This window comes from Pelophylax lessonae (genome assembly GCF_965119305.1).
Source record: "Pelophylax lessonae genome assembly, chromosome: 5".
In the NCBI taxonomy this organism is placed as follows: Eukaryota; Metazoa; Chordata; class Amphibia; order Anura; family Ranidae; genus Pelophylax; species Pelophylax lessonae.
Window position 1 is genome coordinate 164,137,315 of NC_138772.1, and position 15,642 is coordinate 164,152,956.

The 15,642-nt window shown below is 41.8% G+C and overlaps 1 protein-coding gene across 2 annotated transcripts in view; it reads right to left on the minus strand.

Moving 5' to 3' along the window:
• OSBPL10 (oxysterol binding protein like 10) overlaps window positions 1-15,642 on the minus strand; it is a 745,381-nt gene that overhangs the window by 40,213 nt on the left and 689,526 nt on the right. For both annotated transcript variants that reach the window (XM_082258274.1, XM_082258273.1), the window contains one exon: window positions 13,666-13,819. In XM_082258274.1, coding sequence (XP_082114400.1) covers window positions 13,666-13,819 — 154 coding nt within the window. The remainder of the gene's footprint in view (window positions 1-13,665; window positions 13,820-15,642) is intronic.

The following is a 15,642-nucleotide window of genomic DNA, read 5'->3' on the forward strand; positions in this document are numbered from 1 at the left end:
CTCAATAACTGTATATTAATTGGTCTGTTTGTGTGACAGTTATAGCGTTTGCAAACTATGGTACTGGAATTTACTCAGCTATAGAGGCTATACGAGTAATGGCAGTGATCAGTGACTAGTGTGACTGACAGTGTGGCAGGCAATCTGGTGTGGACAATCTGGCGCTAACAGACATTGGCTGAGAGGGTCACTAACTGACACTGACATCTCTAGTGAAACTAATACACTGATCAGTGATAATACATTAAACCAAGAGTGTCCAACCTTTTGATCTTCCTGGGCCACATTGGATGAGGAAATGTCTAGGGCTGCATTTGCTCGGGCACGGCAGCCCAAGAAGCACTGGAGGGCGGCGAGGGGGGGTTGTCCCCTCTCGCCGTCTGTAAGAACGATCAAAGGGCTGAACAGCCGCTATGATGGTTCGTATAGTGAAGGGAATCACCGGCTGAAAAAAATTATATCTGAATGATGCCTGCAGCTGTAGGCATCGTTCAGATATCCCCACTGAAAGCCCTAAACGTCATATGACGTCCAGCGGCATGGAAGTGGTTAAAACCACTTTAATTCTATGATCATATATTATCTTGTCATATACAGGTGCATCTCATAAAATTTGAATATCATCAAAAAGTTATTTTATCTCAGTCTGTGATGATTTGGGGAGTCATGTCATCTGCTGGTGTTGGTCCACTGTGTTTTATCAAGTCCAAAGTCAGTGCAGCCCTCTACCAGGAAATTCTAGAGCACTTCCTGCTTCCCTCTGCTGACCAACTTTATGGAGATGCTGATTTCATTTTCCAGCAGGACTTGGAACCTGTCCACACTGCCAAAAGTACCAATGCCTGGTTTAACCACTTCTGGACCGGAAGGATTTGCCCCCTTAATGACCAGGCCATTTTTTGCGATCCGGGACTGCGTTACTTTAATGGACAATTGTGCGGTCGTGCAACGATGTACCCAAATAAAATTGATGTCCTTTTTTTCCCACAAATAGAGCTTTCTTTTGGTGACCTGTGCGATTTTTATTTATTGCGCTATAAACAAAAAGCAGCGACAAGAAAAGAATGCTTAAAATATATCACTCTGTGTGTAACACATCTATATAAAATATGAGTTTCACTTTTTAATTGAATTAATAAAATAAATTAACTTTTAGAGGATATTCTAATTTTAGGAGATACACCTGCATATTATGAAGTAATTTCACCAAAAAAAATTAACATTAATCATTCCATTGTGGGCTTGTTTTGAGGCTCAAAAATTGGAGTTCTTGTCCTAGGACAGATGTGAAGGACCCCTAATAGTAGAAAAGTCTTAAAGTGATTGTAAAGCCTTGTTTTAAAGGAAAAAAAAATAATAACAAACATGTTAAACTTACCTCTTCTGTGTAGTGGTTTTGCACAGAGCAGCCCAAGTCCTCCTCTTCTCGGATCCCTCATTGCTGCTCCTGCCCCCTACTTTCGAGTGCCTCCACAGCGAGTAGCTTGCTATGGGGTCACCCGAACCAAGCTGCAGCTACGTTTGTCCATTCAGACACCTAGCTGCCTTTCGGCCCAGCCCCCTCTATCTCCTGATTGGCTCACTGACTTTGATTGACAGCCCTGGGACCCAATGGCACCGCGGCTGTATCTGAGCCAATTTAGAAGGGAGAGCCGAGGGACTCGTAGACATCGTTGGACAGAGAGAGGGCACAGGTAAGTATTGGGGGGGGGGGCTGCTACACACAGAAGGCTTTTTATCCTAATATTTTTATCCAAATGCATTAAGATAAAAAACCTTTACAACTCCTTTAAGGCAGGATAGGATCCTGGGCAAAGCAACAGCTTTGGCACCCTCTCATTGCTTCAACTGACACTAATAAGAAATTGTAACAGGCACAGAAAACCAACCCCATTTGCATTGCACATACTGGTATGACCCCATCAGACACCAACTGCCTACAAGTGAATACTCACTTGTGAGGTGAAAGGCAGGTACACAGCTTTGGCTGGTTGCAATATCCCCATGGTTTACTGTAGAAGCTTGAAATTTATAGCTGGGTCCTGTGGGCCTAGGTTGCCTTAGTGGGTGATCTGTCTCTGTTAAGGCTGCCTCAGCCCCGTATCGCGCTACACTTGCAGTTTTGACAGTGCAGAGGGTGGAAACAACCATGGTGCTTTTGAAATATTTTGCACCGTCGTGTTCAGTAAAATAGTCGAGTGCAACTGCACACAATAAAAAGCCTTAGAGCAGTAGATGAGGGCCACACCAGTTGTGATGAGTGCAGACTCAGAAAGCCATCTGCTCTAATTCAATTATTTATGTATTACAGCTTATACTTACTGGTAACATGTATATAATCAGTATCCCCCTTTGTCATAGGAATGAATCCCATACACCCAGTGGCGACTGGTGCTCAGTAATTTTGGGGGATGGCAAACCAATGCGCAACCCCCGTCGGTCGGTCAGGTCAGTCAGTCAGGCAACACATTCCTCCTACCCACCCCCTCTGCTTCCTTACCTCTTCACCTCCTTCCTCCTGTCAGGAGCCGGGGAGTGCTGGATGGCTGAGCCGCTGTCCTCCTCCAGCCGCTGCGTCTTCTGTCTCTTCCTGGCCACTGGCCAGTAAGATCGCTTCTCTTTTCAGCCAATCAGGAAAGGGGTCTCACAACCCTCTTCCTGATTGGCTGGGAGGAGAGTCAGTGTGACAATAGTGAATATTCATTTGCTATTTGTCACACAACTGGGTGGGCTCGGGGCGCAGTGCTCTGCTCCCCGAGACCACCCTTTTCTGAAGCCTATTAGAGCCTCTGGCTCTAATCACATGCTTAAAAGAAATCCCCTATTGGAATTCATGCATCCGGCGCCCTGCATGTAGTTAGGGGGCCGGACGCATGCACAGGGAGGGCGGCGCCCCTGCACCCTCAATGGACGGGCCACCCCTGCATACACCTACTATTGACACTTGCTGCAAGATGTCTCACAAAGGAAACAATAATGGCTGTGTAAAGTTCAGGTGGATCAACCATACACAGCTCAATGACATAGCAACAGAAAGTTCCGCTTTCATGCCTGTTCCCTGGACTATAGTCTTTGAGTGGGACTTTCATGAACTCTTCAATGAGATTGCATAAATAAATCTTTGGTTTGTCACAATTTACTGCAGCAGAATCATTTTTTTTTTTTAAAAGTTTTACCTTTCAAGTAACCGCGCCTGGGATGACAGGGTGTCATTTTCACCACCCACATGAAGGTCCAGAAACACCCATAGTAACCCTACGACCCACCCACAAAAACTCCCAGAACTCCTGAAACTATAGAGCAGTGATGGCGAACCATGGTACTCCAGATGTTTCAGAACTACATTTCCCATGATGCTCAACTACACTGCAGAGTGCATGAGCATCATAGGAAATATAGTTCCAAAACATCTGGGGTGCCAAGGTTTGCCATCACTGCTATAGTATCTCAAAAAATCATGGGCTATATAGTATCAGGACTGGAAATGGAAGGAAACTGGAAGTCAAAGATTTTATAAATTCAGCCAGGAGGAGTGACATCACAGACACAGAAACCTGCTGTATATAGCTAAAGGAGGTAGGTTACACTAAAACGAAGTCTGTGATTTATTTACATGCACAATGCATGTAAAGATCTGTTGTTTTAGGGAGGAAAAGCTGGAGTTGTTCTCTAAATGTATCATACCTTATTGATGCTTTGTGAATCAACTCTGAAGGTCTTTAGGTCAGATCCACATGATCACCTAAGATTGTGCAGGTCCCTTTAAATTATATTGAATTTTGATAAGTTAATGATTATTAGACAGTTGACTCTAAAAATTTACCCATATCATTGACATAAATATGGACCATACTGATCATAAAATATGTTACAGGACTATTTATTCACTTTGATTATCAAATTATCAGTTTGACGTATATATTTTCTGGATAGTATATACTGTATTTTGATATGGATTTTATAGATATACTGTATATCGCTATATTGTTTATATAACGTATACATGGTATGTTTCATTTCTTTGTGCTCACAAAACACACTAAACAAATTATCCCACATAAGCTGTACCTGTTAATCTGCAGTTTTCTCTTCTCTACATCCATTGAAAGTCCAGAATTTGTACAGCTTGTCTGAGCTTTTATTAAGAAAGGAGTGGGGAGCTAAAATTACACTCTGCAGAGCTCAGTAAGGAGAGCCGATAGTTCACTGGAGGGGAGGGGCGGGAAAGGATGCACATCTACACAGCACTCAGAAACAGAGCTGAGGCTCCCAATCAAAGGCGGTATGCTGGAGCTCCCTCCTCTGTTCCTTTTTTTACTTCCTGTTGTCAGGAAAACTTGTCAGAAGTGATTTATACAGATAGCAAAGGGAAAAGGCAGCAAGCAGAAATGACACTTGAGACAATGTTACACACTATAGAGGGATATGCTTTGTTCATAGTTATATAGAAGGTTTACAACCATTTTAATCAAACATGTTTGTGAATGGTTTTAGCGGTGTTTCATATTTATTTTCCTCTTGACAAAATACTAATGTTAGAACAGGTTTCCAATGAAAAAAAAAAAAAGGTGTTGGTTTTTTTACCAAAGAAACGAAAAAGCTTCACGGCACAATGATTAGGTTTCTCCCAGTGTGAGTGAAATAATGAAAACGAAGAAAAAGAGAAAAAAAAATCAGCATTCCATCTTGCTTTGCCTTCCCAAGAGAAATCATAAAAATAATAATGAGGTCACAAAGGCCAGGAGTAAATTACTGTCTGTGATTAAACTACAGCAATAGCGGTCTATTAAAAAACAGATTTCTCTGCCGAACAAAAATGTAAAAAGGAAATATAGTGAAAAAGGTCTCGATGAAAAGAAAACTTTGGAACACTCTTGTTTTGCTGAAAAACCTAAGTACAGGGCTTCTCAATTTATATCAGGACAGTGTTCCAGAAATTTCAAATATTGCATAATTTTAACTATTTATTCTATTAAAAATAATATAATGCAGTAACTCCAAATCTAGAAGCATAATTTTGAGCTTATTACACCCTACAAAAATGAATGATGGAACCGGTCCTATATAAAGAAGCTTTGTCTGTTATTACGGATTCAAACTACAGGCCAAATATTAACAAATCTCTGTAAAATATCAATCTTCAGTGAAGACCTGCAGAGTATGAAAACTTAGGAGACCTGTGTAGAGTACCAAAACTCTATGAATCTATAAGGAGTATCAATCTTCAATGAATCTCTGCAGAGTAATAAAACACAGTGAATCTCTCTACAGCACTATATATGCATGAGACCCAACATGTCTCCATGTAACCTGGAATCAGCTCCATAACTTCTGTTATTTCAACCCTTAATTTGTAATTTGAACAAAATGGGCAATCCGGCATGTGATGTTTTTTTTTTTAAATGGTTATTTGTTTTTTATTTAATTAATTTATTAGAATTTCTTATATAGCGCCATGAATTTACGCAGTACACATGCAACAAAATGTATTGTGCAGTCACATCAGTCCCTGCCCTCAAGGAGCTTGTAATCTAAGGTCCCTAACTCACATTCGTACATATACATACTAGGCCCAATTTATATAGGACGAAGTTAACCTACCAGCATGTCTTTGGTTTGTGGAAGGAAACCGGAGCACCCAGAGGAAACCAACACAAGCACCGAGAGGACATGCAAACTTACACATGATCCTTTTTCGTAAAACAAGATTCAGCTTGAATTAATGTGATTACATGGGCATGTGTTCTTGATTTTTTTTAAAAAAAAGAAGGGCCTGAGCATTTAGATTTGCCTAGCACCTCAAACTGCCTTATAGTAACACTTGTAATGTGTACAATAAACAACAAACCACCACATGCATCATGGCTAATTCTACATATAAAAGTTTAAGAGAAAGTTAGATTATGACCACCAACCTTAATTGGTTAAAGAGTACTTTTTAAATTTGTGGAAATATATAGCAAATAAAAAAAATCATACACCACATACAATTGCTACACAAGCCATTCTGTAAATTAATGCTATTAAAAATTACCTTTCCTTTATAATCTGCAACACTGTAAATTTCTGTCAAATTCAATGAAATATGACAATCTGGAGGCGTTCTGTACACAGTTGGTGTATTGGTGGCCCTAAAAATGTAATTTCCTTCTTATGTGATTGTCTCCAATCATGACATCCAATTTTCCCCAAATTCTACACTATGATACAAGTCAAACTTTAGGCCCTCCCGCAATAAAAATGTAAGTTTTGGTGAGATACTCCCCAAGCATTAATATCTTTTAAAGAATACAGACACTGAAGCTTTCCGCATTGGAGCACAGAAAGTGCATCAGCTGATTGATAATGAAGCAGACCCTCCCTTTCAGAACAAGTATGCAGTCAGTCTAGTAAAAAAAAAAAAGCCATTTCTTCAACAAAAGATAGGAATCTACTACAAAGTTTGTTAAAATTTCTGCAATGTACATTGATCACCCAGAGGGGTTTGTTTTTTCTCACCCAAAAGTGAAACATAGAATGTGTCGGCAGATAAGAACCATTTGGCCCATCTAGTCTGCCCAATATATCTGAATCCTATGAATAGTCCCTGGCCCTATCTTATATGAAGGATAGCCTTATGCCTATCCCATGCATGCTTAAACTCCTTCACTGTATTTGCAGCTACCACTTCTGCAGGAAGGTTATTCCATGCATCCACTACTCTCTCAGTAAAGTAATACTTCCTCATATTACTTTTAAACCTTTGCCCCTCTAATTTAAAACTGTTACCTCTTGTGGTAGTTTTTCTTCTTTTAAATATGCTCTCCTCCTTTACCGAGTTTATTCCCTTTATGTATTTAAAAGTTTCTATCATATCCCCTCTGTCTCTTCTTTCTTCCAAGCTATACATGTTAAGGTCCTTTAACCTTTCCTGGTAAGTTTTTTCCTGCAATCCATGTACTAGTTTAGTAGCTCTTCTCTGAACTCTCTCTAGAGTATCTATATCCTTCTGGAGATATGGCCTCCAATACTACGCACAATACTCCAAGTGAGGTCTCACCAGTGTTCTGTACAGCGGCATAAGCACTTCTCTCTTTCTACTGCTTATACCTCTCCCTATACATCCAAGCATTCTGCTGGCATTTCGTGCTGCTCTATTACATTGTCTTCCCACCTTTAAGTCTTCTGAAATAATTACTCCTAAATCCCTTTCCTCAGATACCGAGGTCAGGACTGTGTCAAATATTCTATATTCTGCCCTTGGGTTTTTACGCCCCAGGTGCATTATCTTGCACTTATCCACACTAAAGTGGAGTTACTCTTTAATGATTACTGTTCATTAAATATTAACAGCGGCACACTGCGTGTGCAGAAGGCTCCTGGCTACTTTCTGAAACAGGCCCCCATTCCCAAGCTATAGAGGTCATTCATGTTTACCTTGTACAGTCTGTCAAAAAAGGTCTGCAGTCTCTGACAGTCTTCTGGTATATGGGTTGGTTTCAGTCTCTTGTAACATGACTTTTGTGATTGAGAAAACATGTAATCCCCATTACTGACCGGGTCATAGTCTGCTTAGTAATAACAACAGTACTGTTTCCATCTTAATGTATTGGTTTTAGTTTTTGTTGCATTAATATTGTGGTGGGCAGGTGGGAGCAAAAGAAGCATGATCAATAATTTTCTATGTGAAGAAGAGTCAAATTCCAAGTGTACCTCGGGACAGCAGAAACGATCATTCAAGAGCCAAATACATGCACTGTGGAGATAACCTAAACATGAATGGGCACATTAAGCACAAATGAAGCCAAAGAAATGGGCAGCCCAACGGACATTGTATTTTTAGAGAAACACTAAATGGAAAACTTTTTCTTTCATATATATTAGTAGTACACAAATATAAGCCCTGACTTGGTTTTATTGCTAAAACAAATAAATATTCCTAAGTGTGCTGTCCTCATACACTGAATGCAATGTGAATCAACATATCTTGTAATAAACTAAATAAAGCACAATGAACATATATTCAACTCATATATTTAAAAAAATGTATCATCAACAAGATCACATATAATAAAGTGTAAAATATAAAGTCCATATAGATGTGCCAAAAGAGGCTATGCAAAAAAAAAACGTTTTTTTTTAATGTTCTATGTGATCTTGTTGGTGATATATTTTTTAGATATATATGTTGATTGTTCATTGTACTTTTTTCCCCGTTTATTACAAGATATGTTGATTCGCATTGCGTAAAGTGCATGAGGACAGCGCACTTGGGAATATTTATTTGTTTTAGTTTGTTTCACATCCTACCCCGATTGGTGTTTTTGATGCAGCAGTCCTTTATTTTCAATTACAATTTAGTTTGTCGCTTAGTTATTTATGGATATTCACTAAGTGGATAAGGCGACTGACTTGCAATATTTCCAATTATTCGGTTTTTTTTTAGCAACCGCACAAATATATTTTGGTTATAAGTTTTTGTTTGGTCCATATTTTCCATATTATTATATTCATATTCCATTGGCTGGAAATGCGTTGGACACTGCCATTCACGTGATGTCACGCCATCGTGGCTGCCAAACGCAGCAGCGCTTACATGTGAGTGACTCATGATATTATTACACTTGCAGTATTGTTTTAGCTGACTATTTTTCAATAAATATTGCTACACTATTGCCTCGTTTCCACTGAGCGGTACGGTTCGGTACAGTTCAGTACGGTTCGGAACGGTACACCTTGATCAGGCTTGCGTTTCCACCGCCAACAGTACCTTAGCAAAAACAGTACCTCAACAGTATAGCTCCACCCTGTTGGTACGGTACTAATGTGCATGGTACCCCAAGGAAAGGGTCCCAAAAAAAATGGTACAGTACGGTTCGGAATTAGAGTACCATTCACAACTTTTGACAATGGAAACGGCAAAAATTGTGTACTGTACCGAGCCGTACCGCTCAGTGGAAACGAGGCATAAGATACCTTGTTTCTTTTTTTTTAAACTGGTATCATGATGTGGTGTATGCGGCTGGGTGCCCCTTAATACCTACATACTTAGAAGTTTTGGAACAAGTGGATACTGGAGGCAGTGCTGCAATTTATCCGTCCATTCTCTGCTGAGCAGATTGGGCTGCATTTGGTGTATTTTAACATTTCTTTTGAGACATAAACATCCATCATTATTATATTAGAGGGCTCCCTTTGAAGATCTACACTGGCACTTGTAATGCATTAACCGCTTGCCGACCGCCGCACGACTATATACTGCGGCGGTCAGCCCCTCACAGGCAGAGTGACGTATCGGTACGTCACTAGCCTGGGAGGGTCTGGGGAGCGAGCGCACGCCACCGGCGGCGCGCTCCCGCGCGATCACGGACCCCCCCGCGCGTGTGACCGGCGGACCCGATGTCCGCCGGCCACTCTGCGATCGGCGGGGGAGAGGGAGAAAGTCAGGCAGCTTGTGTAAACAAGCTGCCTGTCATTCTCCTCGGTGTAAAGACACTGATCACACGGATCTACTATGTAGATCCGCTGATCAGTGTCCTTACAGCTCAAGCCACAGCCAATCACAGTAGAAAGCACGCCCCTAGGGACACACACAGCCCCTCCCTCCCAAATAAAGTTAACCCCTTCACTATCAGTGTATTTTTACAGTAACAGTGCATATGTATAGCACTGATTACTGTAGAAATGTCACTGGTAACCCCAAAAGTGTCAAAAATGTCAGTCAAGGGTCCGATCTGCAGATGGGGGAAAAAAGTTGGCGCAATCAGACAGTGTGGGTAACTGCCGCAGTGTCAACTGTGGGCAGAAAATGGGGGGCGATCCGATGGCTGTACACTGGGATGGCTGCAGGCTTGTAAAGGGTGAAGTAACCCTGTAAGATACCAAGAAGAGAGAGAGAGAGAGAGCCCAGCGCCGATCTGAGTGTAGCACAGCAGTACTTTAATGACACACAAATTACAATGCTACTCACAAGAGGTAGATAAAAGCAGGCATCTAAAATCAATGGGGGGGAAGTCTCTGTAGTCACATCCACGGTGGAAGGTCCGGTCAGGCGGGAGCGCTGTGATGAGGGAGGGCAGCCGATGTCCTCATGTGGGAGGCGGGGGACGTGCCGATCCTCTTTGATGTTGATGCAGCGTGGGACCGCCGGTCGGATGGGTGCAACGTCACTTCAGGAGACACCAGGGGATCAAACGGCGACGCGTTGCGGAGCTCAGCTCCTTCTTCACGCCTCCCGCATGAGGACATCGGCTGCCCTCCCTCATCACAGCGCTCCCGCCTGACCGGACCTACCACCGTGGATGTGACTACAGAGACTTCCCCCCATTGATTTTAGATGCCTGCTTTTATCTACCTCTTGTGAGTAGCATTGTAATTTGTGTGTCATTAAAGTACTGCTGTGCTACACTCAGATCGGCGCTGGGCTCTCTCTCTCTCTCTCTTAAGGGTCCGATCTGTCCGCCCCAATGTCGCAGTCCCGCAAAAAAATCGCAGATCGCCGCCATTATGCGTTAAAAAAAATAAACAACAAAAATGACAAAAATCTTTCCCTTTGTTAGTAAACGCGATAACTTTTGCGCAAACCAATCAAAATACGCTTTTTGCGATTTTTTTTACCAAACATAGGTAGCATAAAACAAATTGGCCGAAAATGTTAAAAAATTTTGATTTTTACATTTTTGGGGGGAATTTCATATAAAAAAATGTGAAAAATATTGCTATTTTTGCAAAATTGACGTTTTTTTTTTTGTTTATAGCGCATGATCAAAAAATCGCACAGGTGATCAAATACCACCAAAAGAAAGCTCTGTTTGTGGGAAAAAAAGGACGCCAAATTCGTTTAGGTACAGCGTCGCACGACCGCGCAATTGTCCGTTAAAGTCATGCAGTGCCGAATCGCAAAATACCCCCTGGTCGTTTAGCAGCCAAATCCTCCGGGGCTTAAGTGGTTAAGCAAGTGAGCGGTTTTCTTTCTGGTGAGTGGCCACTTCTTCTATACCTTTACATGTGTAGGACGATTGCACAATATACTTTTTATGGACTTTTACTTGTGGACCAACTTCTCAGGTTAAGATACTCATGGGCATCACTATCCCAAGGAGGACTATTGCACTTTCAATGTTGATCGCTAGTTTTTGTTGTTTAGTAGTGCAGTGATTTTCTGTTTTTTACTTTTTCTGCTATGCCAGCATTGAACACCCAAGTAGGAAAGCAACAAGAAGCATTTCCAATGAGAGAAGGATGCCATGTTGCTAACCTACAAGATTGAAATTTACTGACATGACACCCAAACTTTACTGGCACAGCCAAGTTTTTACTGACACTTTTAAATGCAAATTTTAGTATTTAAGCTACATACAAGTCCAATATGCAATTTGCAATGTGATTTAAAGGATAACTCCACTTTCTTGGGGGACAAAAAAATCAGCAAATAAAGAAAAAACAATATAGTGCATAAAATTGCGACACAAATCATATTGTAATTGAAAGGTATTAAAAATTACCTTTCCTTTTCAATCTGCAGCTGTTGTAATTTTCTGAAAATGCAATGCAATATGGCTACCTGTATCTGTTATGTACATAGAATGTGTACTGACCACACCCCAGAAACAATTTCCAGCTTGTGTGATTGGCTCACCAATTTTCCCAGAAGTCTGCCTAAGATACAAGTCAGATTTCTGGCATCCCCTGCAACTAAAATATCATTTTTGGGGAGATAATCCCAATAGGAACACATCTAAAAGGATGCAGGCCCAGCAGCTTTCCTCATTAGAGCTCTGCAGCTGCCACAGCTGATAGATAATTATGATACCACTACTATTTGACCCATTCAGCACAGAGGAACAAACAATGGATTTCCTCAGAATAACAAAAGGTAGAAATCTGCAATAAAGTTTGTTAAAATCCTTGTAATGTACAGAGACCACCCAGAGGGGAATGTTTTTTTTCTCAAAAAAGTGAAGTTACTCTTTAGGGTAGATATTTAGGCAAAAACATATTTCTTGTTTGATTTTCAATATAGTAAGTAGTTCAGGGACAGGACTCAGTAGGGCAAGAAATTAGAATGGGCAGGCACATACGCATGAAATGGACTCTCACACTGACACTGACAGCAGTGTGCAGGAGAACAGATGATGACACCTCACCGACATAACAAACCCCCTCCTGAGTCACGGTGGCAGTCTCTCTCCATGCCAAGTTGTCTTCTCAGTCCACTCCAGTCTTGCCTTGCTTCCGTCCCGCAGACCCACACAAGAGGCTCTGGCCGCTTCACTCGGCTAGCTTGCACCATGACATCACACGACACGCTCAGGACAGGGCCATCTTACCCAATGGGCACGTTGGGAATTTGCCCGGGGGGCCCCACCTGCCCAAGAACCCAGCCCCAGCCAAGCATTAGTCCCGATTCCCATGTGCGTCCCACCACCGAACTTAGCAGGTGGCAAGCCCCTGTCGGCCCTGCGCTGCTGTCAGGCCACTTGGGCCATGGAGGGGGAGCCCACAACTGCAAGAATGCCTATCCACCTCCACCAGAACAGGCACACACAGGACATTCGAGTCTGACTCCCATCCTTGTGTGTGTTCACCGGACCCAGCCCCCCAACTTGGAAGCTGTCATTAGCCTGGCACTGCTGTACGAATAAATATCGCCTTGTGGATAATTTGCATTTTTATTCTCATGGGTGATTGTGTAGGCGGGGCCCTAGAGGACTGCATTGCCCGGGGCACTTTAATGCGTTTAAGATGGCACTGGCTCAGGAACCGCCTCTGCCAGACCCGCCCCCCCACCCCCCGGTGCCACCCGAACATACTGTAGCAGGCACTTGGATGGTCTTGGCAGCTCCAGATCAGAACTGTACATGCCGAGTGTCACAGCTATATTTTTAACTGGCAACCTTTTCCTGTCACTGGAAATCCTGGCAGGAGAAAAATCCCCATTTTTTTCCCTGGCTGCTATTAAAAATACTGAGGGTTGCCAACACTGGAAGGATGTATTTTAAAGCATTGAAAAACAAAAATGAGTCACAAATATGAACTTTGAGGGTATAGGACCATAAAGAGATAAAAAGGTGCGAAAATTTCAATTGGGCTTTGAGACAGCAAGACATTGATTATAAGTTTATTGCTTAAATCTAGCATATAACTAAGGGGATGTTTCAAAGGAACACAACCTTGTGTATTCTACCCTCCCAAATCAGCCTGGGTACACATTCTGTGCTGTATAAAGTTTGTATTATTATACAAGATAGTTTGCATAACCAGGCTGATTTAGTAAGCATGAACATACAAACCTGTAATCCTTTGTTACATCTCCGCTATTCCGTGGCAGTCTATTATCTGAGCAGTAAACTCTTCAGTAGTTTCCCCGCTTACATAAACAGAGCTGGGTCACAAAGCTTAAAAGATGTTTGATGCAGCAGCACTTTATTTTCCAATGAGTTATTAGTACAGCACAGCCGTTTTCTGAGATAACAATGGAAAAACACCACCATGTCCCCCCTTATTATATTCTCTACAAAGTCCCCATTGCTTGATTACAACACCATCTTTCATCTAATAAACTGGATGGAAAGCTTAAAGTGTGAGTGAATTCACTGGAATAGGGTTACATTGTAGTGTGAAATCAGCAGAGCAAAATGTGTGACAAAGAACAATGGTGGAAGTTTACTCAGGTATGATACTTGCCTCTCTGATAAAATACTTTGGTTTCCATGGCACATCAGCAGATGCTCTCTGCCTGGCTTCTGCCCTCTGCCTCTCCTCCAATTGGTGTTTGTGCTCTGTTGCTGCTTCAATGTTTTTTGACTTCAGGGCATTGGTGACATTTTCCCAAATGCGCCTGAGGAAAACAAAAAGGCATTATGAAATATGTAAACATCTTTAGAAAATGGCACCACAAATGCATTAAAACTATGATGGATATATAGGGGTCACATTATAATGGGTGTTCAGACACACAAGGAAACACATTGATGAAGTAAGCTGTTAAATGACAGCCATCAAATAAGTTTTGGCTCTCATTTTTAAATAACTTTTTTTTTAACATAGTTACTAGTAGAGCTGCATGATTGTGGATAAAATGAGAATCCATTTTTTTTTGCTTGGAATAAAGATCACGATTATTTCATGAATCTCGGCGTAACATTATCTTTCACATTATACAAAAAATTTTGGCTAACTTTACTGTTTAGTTTTTTTTTTTTTTTAATTCATTAAAGTGTATTTTTTCACACAAAATTGCATTTGAAAGACCACTGCACAAATACAATGTGACATTTTATTCTGTAGGGTAACTGCTAAAAAAAAATATAAATATATTTATACAGTATATATAATCTTTGGGGGTTCTAAGTAATTTTCTAGCAAAAAAAATACTGATTTTAACTTGTAAGCAACAAGTGCCAGAAAAAGGCTTAGTCTTTAATTGGTTAAACTGATCTCATTTACAGACCGAATCTTCATCCCTTTGATCTAAAAGAACCAAATGATACATTATTTATTGTTATCTCTCAGCACTGAGTAAGGCCCCTTTCACACATGTGGACTGTTCAGATCCGACTGTCAGTTTTTCAGGTCGGAACTGAACGGATGCCCCATGCATCTCTATGGGGCATCGGATGTCAGCGGAGACATGTCCGCTGACATCTGATCCAAACCTGTCCGTCAAATCTGGACGGATGGAAACCCTATTTTCTATCCGTCCAGCGTATCGGATTTGGATGGGATCGGATGAGAACGGACAGGCGGTCCGTTCTCATCCGATTCCCCCATAGAGAACAGCGGGGACCTGACAGCTCTGTCTCTGCACACAGCGCGGAGACAGAGCTGCCATCCGCCTGCTCAGCGGTGGATCGGCGGATTGATCCCCGCTGAGAAAAACGAAGGCCTCTGATGGACTCCCATGTGTGAAAGGGGCTTAATGTTAATAAACATTTGCCAGAGGCTTTTTTTTTTTTGACGGCTGTGACTGAGCAGAGAACAGCTCTGCACTGGATGAATCGTGGAAATGCTGGATTAGGATCGTGAGGGGGGTTGATAGGAGATCGCAATTTTTTTAACGATTTATTGTGCAGTTACTAGTATTTGACAACTATGACATTTGGCAGAATGATTGTTGCATCAAAGGATAAGTGCCATATCCCCCTGAGGAAGCCACTTGACCCTGTGGCGTAACGCTCAGGGGAGGGGCCAATCTATCGTCACACAGAGGCACGCATTGTGAGCATACGGTGGAAATACTGTCTAATTATCTTATACCCGCACTGTGAGGACTGAATGCTTTTTACAGTTTGGAGCACTCCAAGCACCAGCAAAATACAGAGTGTTAAATATCTTGCCAAGCAGCGATGAACCGCGAGCGAATTGAACAAATGAAGAAAGTCTGAAAACCTCAAAAATATCGCCAAACCCTATTAAAGTGTATTGGAACTGAATCTTGTAGGGTTTTTTGCGATTTTACAAGGAGCGTGAGGTTGGCAGAGGAGTGTGGGGTATATCTGTTATACAGGCGATTGCAAGGTGGATCCTTCAGGAGGGCTCAGACTCACTCTGGATTCTGATCATTGTGTCACACTTCTGCTTGCATTGACCCCCTATAATCAAGGGGTCGGTGCCTTCTGGTAAGCATTCCCACACACTGGGTGTCCATGTGGTGAAGGGAGT